Source organism: Salvelinus namaycush, unplaced genomic scaffold (genome assembly GCF_016432855.1).
Source record: "Salvelinus namaycush isolate Seneca unplaced genomic scaffold, SaNama_1.0 Scaffold25, whole genome shotgun sequence".
NCBI classification, from domain to species: Eukaryota; Metazoa; Chordata; class Actinopteri; order Salmoniformes; family Salmonidae; genus Salvelinus; species Salvelinus namaycush.
The window spans coordinates 354538-369132 of NW_024059341.1; the positions used below are offsets into that span (position 1 = coordinate 354538).

General features: G+C 35.5%; 1 protein-coding gene across 1 annotated transcript in view; it reads right to left on the minus strand.

The window, feature by feature from the left end:
- LOC120039061 (SH3 domain and tetratricopeptide repeat-containing protein 2-like) overlaps window positions 1-13912 on the minus strand; it is a 59281-nt gene extending 45369 nt beyond the window's left edge. Inside the window, exon 1 of the mRNA XM_038984587.1 lies at window positions 13604-13912. Within this exon, the coding sequence (XP_038840515.1) occupies window positions 13604-13646 (43 nt within the window). The 5' untranslated portion in view covers window positions 13647-13912. The remainder of the gene's footprint in view (window positions 1-13603) is intronic.
- Between the last annotated feature and the right edge of the window lie 683 nt (window positions 13913-14595).

Below are 14595 nucleotides of genomic sequence, written 5' to 3' on the forward strand. Positions count from 1 at the left end.
TGTTTATTCCTTCTCTTGTTGTTTATTCCCTTATCTTGTTGTTTTTCCTTCTTCTGTGTTTATCTTCTTTGTTGTTTATTCCCTCTTGTGTTGTTTTCCCTTCTCTTGTTGTTTTTTCCCTTCTCTTGTGTTTATTCCTTCTCTTATTGTTTATTCCCTCATTTGTGTTTTCCCTTCTCTGTGTTATTCCTTCTCTTGTTGTTTTTTCCCTTCTCTTGTTGTTTTTCCCTTCTCTTGTTGTTTTTTCCTCTCTTTTGTTTATTCCTTCTTTGTTGTTTATCCTTCTCTTGTTGTTTTTTCCTTCTCTTTTGTGTTTTTCATTCTCTTGTTGTTGTATTCCCTTCTCTTGTTGTTCATTCTTCTCTGTGTTATTCCCTTCTCTTGTTGTTTTTTCCCTTCTCTTATTGTTTTTTACCTTCTCTTGTTGTTTATTCCCTTATCTTGTTGTTTATTCCTTATCTTGTGTTTATTCCCTTATCGTGTGTTGTTTTTCCCTTCTCTTGTGTTTTTTTTTTTTCCCTTCTCTTGTTGTGTTTTTCCTTCTCTTGGTTTATTCCCTTCTCTTGTTGTTTATTTTTCTCTTTTGTTTTTTCCTTCTTGTTGTTTTTACCTTCTCTTGTTGTTTATTCCCTTATCTTGTTGTTTATTCCCTTCTCTTGTTGTTTATTCCCTTCTCTTGTTGTTTATTCCCTTTCTTGTTGTTTCCCTTCTCTTGTTGTTATTCCCTTCTCTTGTTGTTTTTTCCCTTCTCTTGTTGTTTATTCCCTTCTCTTGTTGTTTTTTCCCTTTCTTTGTTGTTTTTCCCTTCTCTTGTTTTTTCCCTTCTCTTGTTGTTTATTCCCTTCTCTTGTTGTTTTTTCCCTTCTCTTATTGTTTATTCCCTTCTCTTGTTGTTTATTCCATTTTCATATTGTTTTTTCCCTTGTTGTTTATTCCCTTCTCTTGTTGTTTTTTCCCTTCTCTTATTGTTTATTCCATTTTCATATTGTTTTTTCCCTTGTTGTTTATTCCCTTCTCTTGTTGTTTATTCCCTTCTCTTGTTGTTTTTTCCCTTCTCTTGTTGTTTATTCCCTTCTCTTGTTTTATTTCCTTCTCTGTTTTTTTTCCTTCTCTTGTTGTTTTTCCCTTTCTTGTTGTTTTCCCTTCTCTTATTGTTTTTCTTCCTGTTGTTATTCCCTTCTCTTGTTGTTTTTCCCTTCTCTGTTGTTTTTCTTCCCTTCTCTTGTTGTTATTCCCTTCTCTTGTTGTTTTTTCCCTCTCTTGTTGTTATTCCCTTCTCTTGTTGTTTATTCCCTTCTCTTGTTGTTTTTCCCTTCTCTTGTTGTTTTTTCCCTTCTCTTGTTGTTTATTCCCTTCTCTTGTTGTTTTTTCCCTTCTCTTGTTGTTTATTCCCTTCTCTTGTTGTTTTTTCCCTTCTCTTGTTGTTTATTCCCTTCTCTTGTTGTTTATTCCCTTCTCTTGTTGTTATTCCTTTCTTGTTGTTTTTTCCTTATCTTGTTGTTATTCCTTCTCTTGTTGTTTTCCTTCTTGTTTTTTTCCCTTCTCTTGTTGTTTATCCCTTCTTGTTATTCCTTCTCTTTTGTTTTTCCCTTCCTTGTTGTTTATTCCCTTCTCTTTGTTTCTTCTTTGTTGTTTTTATTCCCTTCTCTTGTTGTTTCCTTCTTTGTTGTTTATTCCCTCTCTGTTGTTTATTCCTTTTTGTTGTTTCCCTTCTCTTGTTGTTTATTCCCTCTCTGTTGTTTTTCCCTTCTCTTGTTGTTTTCGTTTCTTGTTGTTATTCCCTTCTCTTGTTGTTTTTTCCCTTCTTTGTTGTTTATTCCCTTCTCTTGTTGTTATTCCCTTCTCTTGTTGTTTATTCCTTCTCTTATTGTTTTTCCTTTCTTGTTTGTTTATTCCTTTCTTGTTGTTATCCTTTTTGTTGTTTTTTCCCTTCTCTTGTTGTTTTTTCCCTTTTATGTTTATTCCCTTCTCTTATTGTTTATTCCTTTTCATATTGTTTTTTCCTTGTTGTTTTCCTTCTCTTGTTGTTTTTCCTTCTCTTTGTTATTCCATTTCATATTGTTTTTTCCCTGTTGTTTATTCCTCTTTGTTGTTTTTCCCTTCTCTTGTTGTTTTTCCCTTCTCTTATTGTTTTATTCCCTTCTTGTTGTTTATTCCATTTTCATATTGTTTTTTCCCTTTGTTGTTTATTCCCTTCTCTTGTTGTTTTTTTCCCTTTTTATTGTTTTATTCTTTTCATATTGTTTTCCTTGTTTTTTCCCTTCTCTTGTTGTTTATTCCCTTCTCTTGTTGTTTATTCCCTTCTCTTGTTGTTTTTTCCCTTCTCTTGTTGTTTATTCCCTTCTCTTGTTGTTTATTCCCTTCTCTTGTTGTTTTTCCCTTCTCTTGTTGTTTTTTCCCTTCTCTTGTTGTTTATTCCCTTCTCTTATTGTTTATTCCCTTCTCTTGTTGTTTTTTCCCTTCTCTTGTTGTTTTTTTCTGTTGTTTTTTCCTTCTCTTTTGTTTATTCCCTTCTCTTTGTTTATTCCATTTTCTTGTTTTTCCTTTTGTTGTTCCCTTCTCTTGTTGTTTTTCCTCTATTGTTGTTATTCCCTTCTCTTGTTGTTTTTTCCCTTTCTATTGTTTATTCCTCTCTTCTTATGTTTAGACCATTGTCATATTGTTTTTTCCCTTGTTGTTTATTCCATTTTCTTGTTGTTTTTTCCCTTCTCTTGTTGTTTATTCCCTTCTCTTGTTGTTTTTTCCCTTCTCTTATTGTTTATTCCCTTCTCTTGTTGTTTATTCCATTTTCATATTGTTTTTTCCCTTGTTGTTTGTTCCCTTCTCTTGTTGTTTTTTCCCTTCTATTGTTGTTTATTCCCTTCTCTTGTTGTTTTTTCCCTTCTCTTATTGTTTATTCCCTTCTCTTATTGTTTAGACCATTGTCATATTGTTTTTTCCCTTGTTGTTTATTCCATTTTCTTGTTGTTTTTTCCCTTCTCTTGTTGTTTATTCCCTTCTCTTGTTGTTTTTTCTTTTTATTGTTATTCTTCTCTTGTTGTTTATTCCATTTTCATATTGTTTTTTCCCTTGTTGTTATTCCTTTCTGTGTTTTTCCTTCCTGTTGTTTATTCCCTTTCTTGTTGTTTTTTCCCTTTTTATTGTTATTCATTTTATGTTTCTTGTTGTTTATTCCCTTCTCTTGTTGTTTATTCCCTTCTCTTGTTGTTTTTTCCCTTCTCTTGTTGTTTATTCCCTTCTCTTGTTGTTTTTTCCCTTCTCTTGTTGTTTTCCCTTCTCTTGTTGTTTTTTCTTTCTGTTGTTTTTCCCTTCTCTTGTTGTTAATTCCCTTCTCTTATTGTTTATTCCCTTCTCGTTGTTTATTCCCTTCTCTGTTGTTTTCCCTTCTTGTTGTTTATTCCATTTTCAGATTGTTTTTTTCCCTTGTGTTATTTCCTCTCTTGTTGTTTTTTCCCTTCTCTTGTTGTTTATTCCTTCTCTTGTTGTTTTCCCTTCTCTTATTGTTATTCCCTTTCTTGTTGTTATTCCAATCCTTCATTGTTTTTCCCTTGTTGTTTATTCCCTTCTCTTGTTGTTTTTTCCCTTCTCTTATTGTTTATTCCATTTTCATATGTTTTTTCCCTTGTTGTTTATCCTTCTCTTGTTGTTTATCCCTTCTTGTTGTTTTTCCTTTCTCTTGTTGTTATTCCCTTCTCTTGTTGTTTATTCCCTTCTTTGTTGTTTCTTTCTCTCTTGTTGTTTTTTCCCTTCTCTGTGTTTTTTACCTTCTCTTTTGTTTATTCCCTTTCTCTTGTTTTTATTTTCATATTGTTTTTTCCCTTGTTGTTTATTCCCTTGTTGTTTTTTCCCTTCTCTTGTTGTTTATTCCCTTCTCTTGTTGTTTTTTTCTCTTATTGTTTATTCCATTTTCATATTGTTTTTTCCCTTGTTGTTTATTCCCTTCTCTTGTTGTTTATTCCCTTCTCTTGTTGTTTTTTCCCTTCTCTTGTTGTTTATTCCCTTCTCTTGTTGTTTATTCCCTTCTCTTGTTGTTTTTCCCTTCTCTTGTTGTTTTTTCCTTCTTGTGTTTATTCTTCTCATTGTTTATTCCTTCTCTTGTGTTTTATTCCCTTATTGTGTTTATTCCCCTCTTGTTGTTTATTCTTCTCTTGTTGTTTATTCCATTTTCATATTGTTTTTTCCCTTGTTGTTTATTCCCTTCTCTTGTTGTTTTTTCCCTTCTCTTGTTGTTTATTCCCTTCTCTTGTTGTTTTTTCCCTTCTCTTATGTTATTCCTTTTTTTATCCATTGTCATATTGTTTTTTCCCTTGTTGTTTTATTCCATTTCTTGTTGTTTTTCCCTTCTTCGTGTGGTTTTCCCTTCTCTTGTTGTTTTTTCCCTTCTCTTATTGTTTATTCCCTTCTCTTGTTGTTTATTCCATTTTCATATTGTTTTTTCCCTTGTTGTTTATTCCCTTCTCTTGTTGTTTTTTCCCTTCCCTTGTTGTTTATTCCCTTCTCTTGTTGTTTTTTCCCTTCTCTTATTGTTTATTCCATTTTCATATTGTTTTTTCTGTTGTTTTCCATTCTCTTGTTGTTTTCCTTCTTTGTTTTTTTCTGTTTTTCCTTTCTTGTTGTTTATTCCTTCTCTTGTTGTTTTTTCCCTTCTCTTGTTGTTTTTTCCCTTCTCGTTGTTTTCCATTCTCTTGTTGTTTATTCCCTTCTCTGTTGTTTATTCCTTTTTGTTGTATTCCTTCTCTTGTTGTTTATTCCCTTCTCTTGTTGTTTTTCCTTTGATGTTTTTCCCTTGTTTTCCTTTCTTGTGTTTTTCCTTTCTTGTGTTTTTCCTTCTCTGTTGTTTTCCCCTCTCTTATTGTTTATTCCCTTTCTTGTTGTTTATTCCATTTTCAATTGTTTTATTCCCTTGTTGTTATTCCTTCTCTTGTTGTTTTTCCCTTCTCTTATTGTTTATTCCTTCTTTGTTTTTTCCTCTTGTTGTTTATTCCCTTCTCTTGTTGTTATCCCTTTCTTGTTGTTTTTTCCCTTCTCTTGTTGTTATTCCTTCCTTGTTGTTATTCCCTTCTTTGTTGTTTTTCCTTCTTGTTGTTTTTTCCCTTCTCTGGTGTTTTTTCCCTTCTCTTATTGTTTATTCCCTTCTCTATGTTTATTCCATTTCATATTGTTTTTTCCCTTGTTGTTTATTCCCTTGTTGTTTTTTCCCTTCTCTTGTTGTTTATTCCCTTCTCTTGTTGTTTTTTCCCTTCTCTTATTGTTTATTCCCTTCTCTTATTGTTTATTCCATTTTCATATTGTTTTTTCCCTTGTTGTTTATTCCCTTGTTGTTTTTTCCCTTCTCTTGTTGTTTATTCCCTTCTCTTGTTGTTTTTTCCCTTCTCTTATTGTTTATTCCCTTCTCTTGTTGTTTATTCCATTTTCATATTGTTTTTTCCCTTGTTGTTTATTCCCTTCTCTGTTGTTTTCCCTTCCTCTTGTTGTTATTCCCTTCTCTTGTTGTTTTTTCTTTCTATTGTTTATTCCCTTCTTTGTTGTTTATTCCATTTTCATATTGTTTTTCCCTTGTTGTTATTCCCTTCTCTTGTGTTTTTTTTCCCTTTCTTTTGTTTATTCTTCTGTTTTTTCCCTTGTTGTTATTCCCTTTTTGTTGTTATTCCTTCTTTTGTTTTTTTCCCTTCTCTTGTGTTTTTCTTCTGTTGTTTATTCCTTCTCTTGTTGTTTTTCCTTCTTTGTGTTTTTTCCCCTTCTTGTTGTTTATTCCTTTCTTTTGTTATTTCCCTTTTTTCTTGTTGTTATTCCCTTTCTTGTTGTTTATTCCTTCTATTGTTGTTTTCCCTTCTCTTGTTGTTTATTCCCTTCTCGTTGTTTTTCCTTTTTGTTGTTATTCCTTTCTTGTTGTTTATTCTTCTCTTGTGTTTTTCCTTCTTTGTTGTTTCCCTTCTGTTTTTCCCTTCTCTTGTTGTTTATTCCCTTTCTTGTTGTTATTCCTCTCTTTGTTTATCCCGTCTCTTGTTGTTTATTCCCTTCTCTTGTGTTTATTCCTATCTGTTGTTTATTCCCTTATCTTGTTGTTATTCCTTCTCTTGTTGTTTTTTCCCTTCTCTTGTTGTTTTTTCCTTCTCTTGTTGTTATTCCTCTCTTGTGTTTATTCCCTTCTCTTGTTGTTTATTCCCCTTACTCCTTATTGTTTTTTCCCTTTTTGTTGTTTATTCCCTTCTCTTGTTGTTTATTCCCTTCTCTTGTGTTTATTTCCTTTCTTGTTGTTTATTCTTCTTCTTGTGTTTATTCCCTTCCTTGTTGTTTATTCCCTTTCTTCTGTTTTTTCTTTCTTGTTGTTTATTCCCTTCTCTGTTGTTATCCCTTCTCTTGTTGTTTATTCCTTCTCTTGTTGTTTATCCCTTCTCTTGTTGTTTATCCTCTCTCTGTTGTTTATTCCCTTCTCTGTTGTTATTCCCTTCTTGTTGTTTATTCCTTTCTGTTGTTATTCCCTTCTCTGTTGTTTTTTTCCTTCTCTTGTTGTTTTTTTCTTCTCTTGTTTTTATTCCTTCTCTTGTGTTATTTCCCTCTATTGTTGTTATTCCTCCTTATTGTTTTTTCCCTTCTCTTGTTGTTATTCCTTTCTTGTTGTTTATCTTCTCTGTTGTTATTCTTTCTTGTTGTTTATTCCTATCTTTGTTTATCCTTCTTTGTTTGTTTTTTTTTTTCCCTTTTTTTTCCCTTGTTGTTTATTCCTTTTTGTTGTTATTCCCTTCTTTGTTGTTTATTCCCTTTCGTTGTTTTTCCTTCTCTTGTTGTTTATTCCCTTATCTTGTTGTTTATTCCCTTCTATTGTTGTTTTTTCCCTTCTCTTGTTGTTATTCCCTCTCTGTTTGTTATTCCCTTCTCTTGTGTTTATTTCCTTCTCTTTTGTTTATTCCTTATCTTGTTGTTATTCCCTTCTCTTGTTGTTATCCCTTTCTTGTTGTTATCCCTTCTCTTGTTGTTTTTTCCCTTCTCTTATTGTTTATTCCCTTCTCTTATTGTTTATTCCATTTTCATATTGTTTTTTCCCTTGTTTTTCCTTCTCTTGTTGTTTTTTTTTCTGTTTATTCCCTTCTCTTGTTGTTTTTTCCCTTCTCTTATTGTTTATTCCCTTCTCTTATTGTTTATTCCATTTTCATATTGTTTTTTCCCTTGTTGTTTATTCCATTTTCTTGTTGTTTTTTCCCTTCTCTTGTTGTTTATTCCCTTCTCTTGTTGTTTTTTCCCTTCTCTTATTGTTTATTCCCTTCTCTTGTTGTTTATTCCATTTTCATATTGTTTTTTCCCTTGTTGTTTATTCCCTTCTCTTGTTGTTTTTTCCCTTCTCTTGTTGTTATTCCTTCTCTTGTTGTTTTTTCCCTTCTTGTTGTTATTCCTTCTCTTGTTGTTTATCCCTTTCTCTTGTTGTTTTTCCTTCTCTTGTTGTTTTTTCCTTCTCTTGTTGTTTATTCCCTTTCTTATTGTTTTTTCCCTCTCTGTTGTTTTTTTCCCTTCTCTTGTTGTTATTCCTTCTCTTGTTGTTTTTTCCTTCTTTATTGTTTATTCCTTTTTTGTTTATTCATTTTCATATTGTTTTTTCCCTTGTTGTTTGTTCCCTTCTCTTGTTGTTTTTTCCTTTTTGTGTTTATTCCCTTTCTGTTGTTTTTCCCTTTTTATTGTTATTCCCTTTCTTATTGTTTTCCATTTCATATTGTTTTTTTCCCTTGTTGTTATTCCATTTTCTGTTGTTTTTCTTCCTCTGTTGTTTATTCCCTTTTCTTGTTGTTTTTTCCTTCTCTATTGTTTATTCCCTTCTCTTGTTTGTTATTCCATTTCATTTGTTTTCCCTTGTTTGTTCCTTCTCTTGTTGTTTTTTCTTCTTGTTGTTATCCCTTTCTTTGTTGTTTTTTCCTTCTTTGTTATTCCCTTCTTTATTGTTTCCTTCTATTTCTTTTCGTTGTTATCCATTTCTGTGTTTTTCCTTCTCTGTGTTTATTCCCTTCTCTTGTTGTTTTTTCCTTCTCTTGTTTATTCCTTCTCTTGTTGTTATTTCCATTTCATATTTTGTTCCTTTTTTTTTTCCTTGTTGTTATTCCCTTCTCTTGTTGTTTTTCCCTTCCGTGTGTTATTTCCCTTTCTGTTGTTTTTTCCCTTCTCTTATTGTTTATTCCATTTTCATATTGTTTTTTCCCTTGTTGTTTATTCCCTTCTCTTGTTGTTTTTTCCCTTTCTTGTTGTTTTTTCCCTTCTTCTTGTGTTTATTCCTCTCTGTTTTTTCCTTCTCTTGTTGTTTTTCCCTTTCTTGTGTTATTCCCTTCTCTGTTGTTTATTCCCTTCTCTTGTGTTTATTCCATTCTGTTGTTTATTCCCTTCTCTTGTTGTTATTCCCCTCTCTTGTTGTTTATTCCCTTCTCTGTTGTTATTCCTATTTGTTGTTTATTCTTCTCTTGTTGTTTATTCCCTTCTATTGTTGTTTTTTCCCTTCTCTTGTTGTTAATTCCCTTCTCTTGTTGTTTTTTCCCTTCTCTTGTTGTTAATTCCCTTCTCTTATTGTTTTTTCCCTTCTCTTGTTGTTTTTTCCCTTCTCTTATTGTTTATTCCCTTCTCTTGTTGTTTATTCCCTTCTCTTGTTGTTTATTCCCTTCTCTTGTTGTTTTTTCCCTTCTCTTGTTGTTTATTCCCTTCTCTTGTTGTTTTTTCCCTTCTCTTATTGTTTATTCCCTTCTCTTATTGTTTATTCCATTTTCATATTGTTTATTCCCTTCTCTTATTGTTTATTCCCTTCTCTTATATGGCCTGTTGATAAACTCAAGCATGCAGTATTAATTAAAAAGCAGGCCTTCATTTGCAACAAAAACAAATAAATGATCATTGAATCAAAATTGCAGCTTGCCTTGGCATCTAGCATAGCAGCCATTAGCGTCTGAAATGCTACACAGAACACATGTTCTTGTTGAGTGAATTCCTTTTTCTGTTTTGTTCTTCGATTTGATAACATTTTGTATTCACATTTTCATTGACGCACACTTTCTTGGCATGTTTGGTGTTCTCTCACCAGTCTGGATTCATGGACCAAAATATAGGGGAGGCACCTGCAAACTTGCCTGTTTTTACACTAAACCATAGAGTGGTCTAGAGGCGAGTCCTGCCACGAATGCCCTCTCTCCATCTCCATGCCGGAGATAAGGAGAATTCTGAACAGCACGGCAGCATGGTCTTCAACCTAAACATTCGTCTTCAGGCTTTAACTCAATGGGATTCACTAGTTTCTCACATGGCACGTGGAGATGTGATTGAGTGGGTAACATTCAGAAGGAATGTGCTATCTTACTGTTCCACAAGTCAGAGGTTTGATTCTGCTTTTCCCACGTTCACTCCTCCTCTGTGTTGTCATGTTTCTAATCTGTCTAAATAAAGCTTTGAAAATATAAAGTTGGAGGTCTTATTCAGACTTGAGATCTGTTGACTTAACATGGACTTATTTTATTTTTTAAAGCCAATGTTTATTGACTCAAGTCCATGTTAAGTCTGTATATCACAAGTCCGAATAGGGCCCCATGTGCTCAGTGTAACAAGGGTGGTTCATCACAGCAGTTAAGTCTGAACACTGGCTGAGTCAGTGTTTTGGACAGTGTTTTGACAAGCAGGAGACCCGGGTTCAAATTCATATTGTCACGCACATACCAGCTTTATGCTGTAAATGTTATCTCTGCTATAAATTGGACATGTTATCTCTGATATAAGTTGAACATGTTATCGTTGCTATAAGTTGGACATGTTATCTCTGCTATAAGTTGGACATGTTATCCCTGCTATAAGTTGGACATGTTATCGTTGCTATAAGTTGGACATGGTATCCCTGCTATAAGTTGGACATGTTATCTCTGCTATAAGTTGAACATGTTATCTCTGCTATAAGTTGGACATGTTATCTCTGCTATAAGTTGAACATGTTATCTCTGCTATAAGTTGGACATGTTATCTCTGCTATAAGTTGGACATGTTATCGTTGCTATAAGTTGGACATGTTATCTCTGCTATAAGTTGGACATGTTGTCTCTGCTATAAGTTGGACATGTTGTCTCTGCTATAAGTTGGACATGTTATCGTTGCTATAAGTTGGACATGTTATCTCTGCTATAAGTTGGACATGTTGTCTCTGCTATAAGTTGGACATGTTGTCTCTGCTATAAGTTGGACATGTTATCTCTGCTATAAGTTGGACATGTTATCTCTGCTATAAGTTGGACATGTTATCTCTGATATAAGTTGGACATGTTATCTCTGCTATAAGTTGGACATGTTATCTCTGGTATAAGTTGGACATGTTATCCCTGCTATAAGTTGAACATGTTATCTCTGATATAAGTTGGACATGTTATCGTTGCTATAAGTTGGACATGTTATCTCTGCTATAAGTTGGACATGTTGTCTCTGCTATAAGTTGGACATGTTGTCTCTGCTATAAGTTGGACATGTTATCTCTGCTATAAGTTGGACATGTTATCTCTGATATAAGTTGAACATGTTATCTCTGATATAAGTTGAACATGTTATCTCTGATATAAGTTGAACATGTTATCTCTGCTATAAGTTGGACATGTTGTCTCTGCTATAAGTTGGACATGTTATCTCTGATATAAGTTGAACATGTTATCTCTGATATAAGTTGAACATGTTGTCTCTGCTATAAGTTGGACATGTTATCTCTGCTATAAGTTGGACATGTTGTCTCTGCTATAAGTTGAACATGTTATCTCTGATATAAGTTGAACATGTTATCTCTGATATAAGTTGGACATGTTGTCTCTGCTATAAGTTGGACATGTTGTCTCTGCTATAAGTTGGACATGTTGTCTCTGCTATAAGTTGGACATGTTGTCTCTGCTATAAGTTGGACATGTTATCGTTGCTATAAGTTGGACATTTTATCTCTGCCATAAGTTGGACATTTTATCTCTACCATAAGTTGAACCTGTTATCTCTGCTATATGTTACCTTACATAACCCTAAACATTGTGAATGTAACATGATGTATAACCTCACAATGAGCCTGGCAGATGTAGTATTAATTACTGCCATTGCCTACCCTAGGAAAAGTATTACATTTCCTGTGTCCTCTTTAACATTTGAACATATTTCCGCAAACTGTGGACAAATATGCCATCTCTGTCTATTAATCTCAATACATTTATAAAATGTGTCACTGGAAATGAATGTATGAGAGAGACAGTCTGGAAAATAATTTGTGTAATTTGATGCTGCCTTTTACATGTTCTGAAACCCTCAAAAGGTGTTTTCACAAGTTCACCACTCTCTTAAAAAACACCAATGTTACCAGAGTGTACCTTGTGATTAATTCAAATGTCTGCCGCAGTGCTGTTTCAGAGTACTTCCATTCTGTTTTAAACCACATTCTACTGTATGTATCAACACACATTGGGGTTCACATTCAAAGACCTCAGCTTAGGTTCACTACTTTTCATGGTTTCAGTACACAATGATGGTGTTTTGAGTCTTTCTATTTGAACAGTGTAGGGGAAAGGAATGGGGTAGGTAGGGCATGACTAATAAAACCCTCATTGCCTACTTTCCACTTCTCTCTCCCTCTCTCTGTCATCTATTATGTCCATGCTAAAGTGAAGAAAACGAGGATGAAGACGCTCCTTCTCTAGAAACAACACCGGTCACTCCATTGAGGCATCCACGGTTGAGTCCCAAATGGCTCCCTATTCCCTATGTAGTGCAGTACTTTTGGCCAGAGCCTTATGGGTCCTGCTCAAAAGTAGTGCACTATATAGGGAATAAGGTGCAATTAAGGACAAAGGCCATGTCTTGATTGAATCAGTGTGTCTTGTGAGTCAGACAGCTGTAAACAGCCTGAGGCTGTTTACAGGAGAAACAACACTCTGTTTCCAGACACCGACAGACACATTACAGAGAGATCTAATAGAGCAGGTTGACTCCCAAATGGTACCCTATTCCCTATGTAGTGCACTACTTTAGACCAGAGCTCTATCTGTTCAAAAGCCCTATCGGCCCTGACCAAAAGTAGTGCACTACACTATAGGGAATAGAGAGGCCCCTGGGAGGCAGGCTCCTGAGCTCCTCATTACACAGCATGTTAAAACGACAAACTGTTGTCCAACAGAGGATTTATACCCATATCTTCATCATCATGTCACAGCTGCGCTGGGGATTTTAATAGAACAAATCAATCATCTGATTCTAATGTAGAGTAAGTCACAATGCCCTCCAGACACCTTGGCTGCTGTTGATCTAGCTAGACGTTGTTACATTCAAAGATACGTTTGCAGAAATGATACGGCATTTATGTAAGGTGTTTTCAGTTCCGTAGTAGGGAAGCATGATCAGGAAATGTCATCCGTACGTTGCGGAATGTTCTAATACAATCAATTTGATGACATCACAATGACACACTAACTCATTCTCATTCCGTGGCATTCTGTAATGGAACGTTGCTGCCAGCAGAACAGTGAACATTCTAAACTACTCAAGAGGTTAACAGTTCATGGATGTCAATGAGGAGCAATGGAGAAGAGCAGAGTCAGAAAAACTGACACAGATGTATTTTAAACTGCCCTCCAGGTTAGCACCATTATTCTAATTGGGATTCTAGATCAATAGAATACCATTGTTACAGAACTTTTGATGCCAATATGAAGCCTAAGAACCTTCATAAACCTCAAACCTATATAGCTGGGCTATGGGTTCAACTGTAAGGCTGTGGGGTAAGCGTGTGTGAAATGGACGTCAGTGAGGGACAGGGGTAACATGAGACAGACAGGGGGCTCTAAGTTTAGCCTAACCCCCTGGAACAACACACGCCTGTGTGTCTGTGACTGAACTACAGCTGAGAGATCCCCTCACTACAGTACAGTGGCTAACACAGAGAAACACACACACTTATCTACTGCAAATCATAGTCCAACGATCACACATTATCCATTGATCTCTTTTATTGCCTATGTCCTCAGATGGGAAGGAGAGAGAGACAGAGTGAGAGAGAGAGACAGAGAGAGAGAGAGAGAGAGACAGCGAGAGAGACAGAGAGAGAGAGAGAGAGAGAGAGAGAGAGAGAGACAGAGTGAGAGGTCTACATTTTTCCCCTCTTGAAGAGTAAGGCTGAAAGTAGTTTGATAAACATTCACAAAACACACACACTCCAGTTGCACACGAGTGATACACACTCAGTAAACATTTTAGAGAGAGAGAGAGAGAGAGAGAGAGAGAGAGAGAGAGAGAGAGAGAGAGAGAGAGAGAGAGAGAGAGAGAGAGAGAGAGAGAGAGAGAGACCACTGTAATTGCATGAAGCCATAATATGACATTTGAAATGTCTCTATTCCTTAGGAACTGTTGTGAGTGTAACGTTTACTGTTCATGTTTTATTATTTATTTCACTGTTTATTACCTATTTCACTTGCTTTGGCAATGTAAACATATGTTTCCCATGCCAATAAAGCCCTCTGAATTAAGTTGAACTGAGAGAGAGTAGGACACAAACACACAGCATAAGTTCAAGACAAAGTGGAACTCAAACATACTCAATGAATACAGACAGATAGTTAGAGAGAAAAGTGTGTCTCACCTCTGTCCTGCTGTCTGTTCTCTCCTGTCACTTCATTCCTCATGAGGGTGGTAGTGGTACAGTAGTCCAGTACAGTAGTCCCAGTGTGTCCTCTGACTGTTCACTGCCCAGTGAGGGAAACTTTCCCCTCCGCCAGGCTAAAGCACAGTCATTCTGCTCCTGTCCCTGTTCCTGTGTTTGGATAGAGCAACAGACAGCAGTGATTTCAGCCGTGAGAGAGTGTCTGACAGTGTGTGAGAAAGAGTGTGTGACAGTGTGTGAGAAAGAGTGTGTGACAGTGTGTGAGAAAGAGTGTCTGACAGTGTGTGAGAAAGAGTGTGTGACAGTGTGTGAGAACAGAGTATGTTTGTGAGAAGAGACTGTGTGTATGTCAGGGGCAGCATGACTCTGACAACTGAGGAAGTACTGACACTCCTCCCCCTCCAACTTCTATGGGACAGGGTTTCCACTAGATAACAGCAATAAACTCAGATTCCACAGTCACAACGTTAAAACTGGCAACAACAGAAACATTTGGGAAAAAATTTACTTAATTTAAGGTTAGGGTTTGGCATAAGGTTAGCAGTGTGGTTAAGGTTAGGGTTAAGGTTAGCAGTGTGGTTAAGGTTAGGGTTAAGGTTAGCAGTGTGGTTAAGGTTAGGGTTAAGGTTAGCAGTGTGGTTAAGGTTAGGGTTAAGGTTAGCAGTGTGGTTAAGGTTAGGGTTAAGGTTAAGGTTAGGTGCAAAATACAATTTTAACAGGAGAAATTGTAGAATTGGGCAGGGATTAGCCATAATTATGACTGTTGGTGTGTTAACTAGTGATGAGTCTTACAACACATGCTGCGGTTCCTGTCTCTGGCTGCGTGGAGTGTAATCCTGTCTCTGGCTGCGTGGAGTGTAATCCTGTCTCTGGCTGCGTGGAGTGTAATCCTGTCTCTGGCTGCGTGGAGTGTAATCCTGTCTCTGGCTGCGTGGAGTGTAATCCTGTCTCTGGCTGCGTGGAGTGTAATC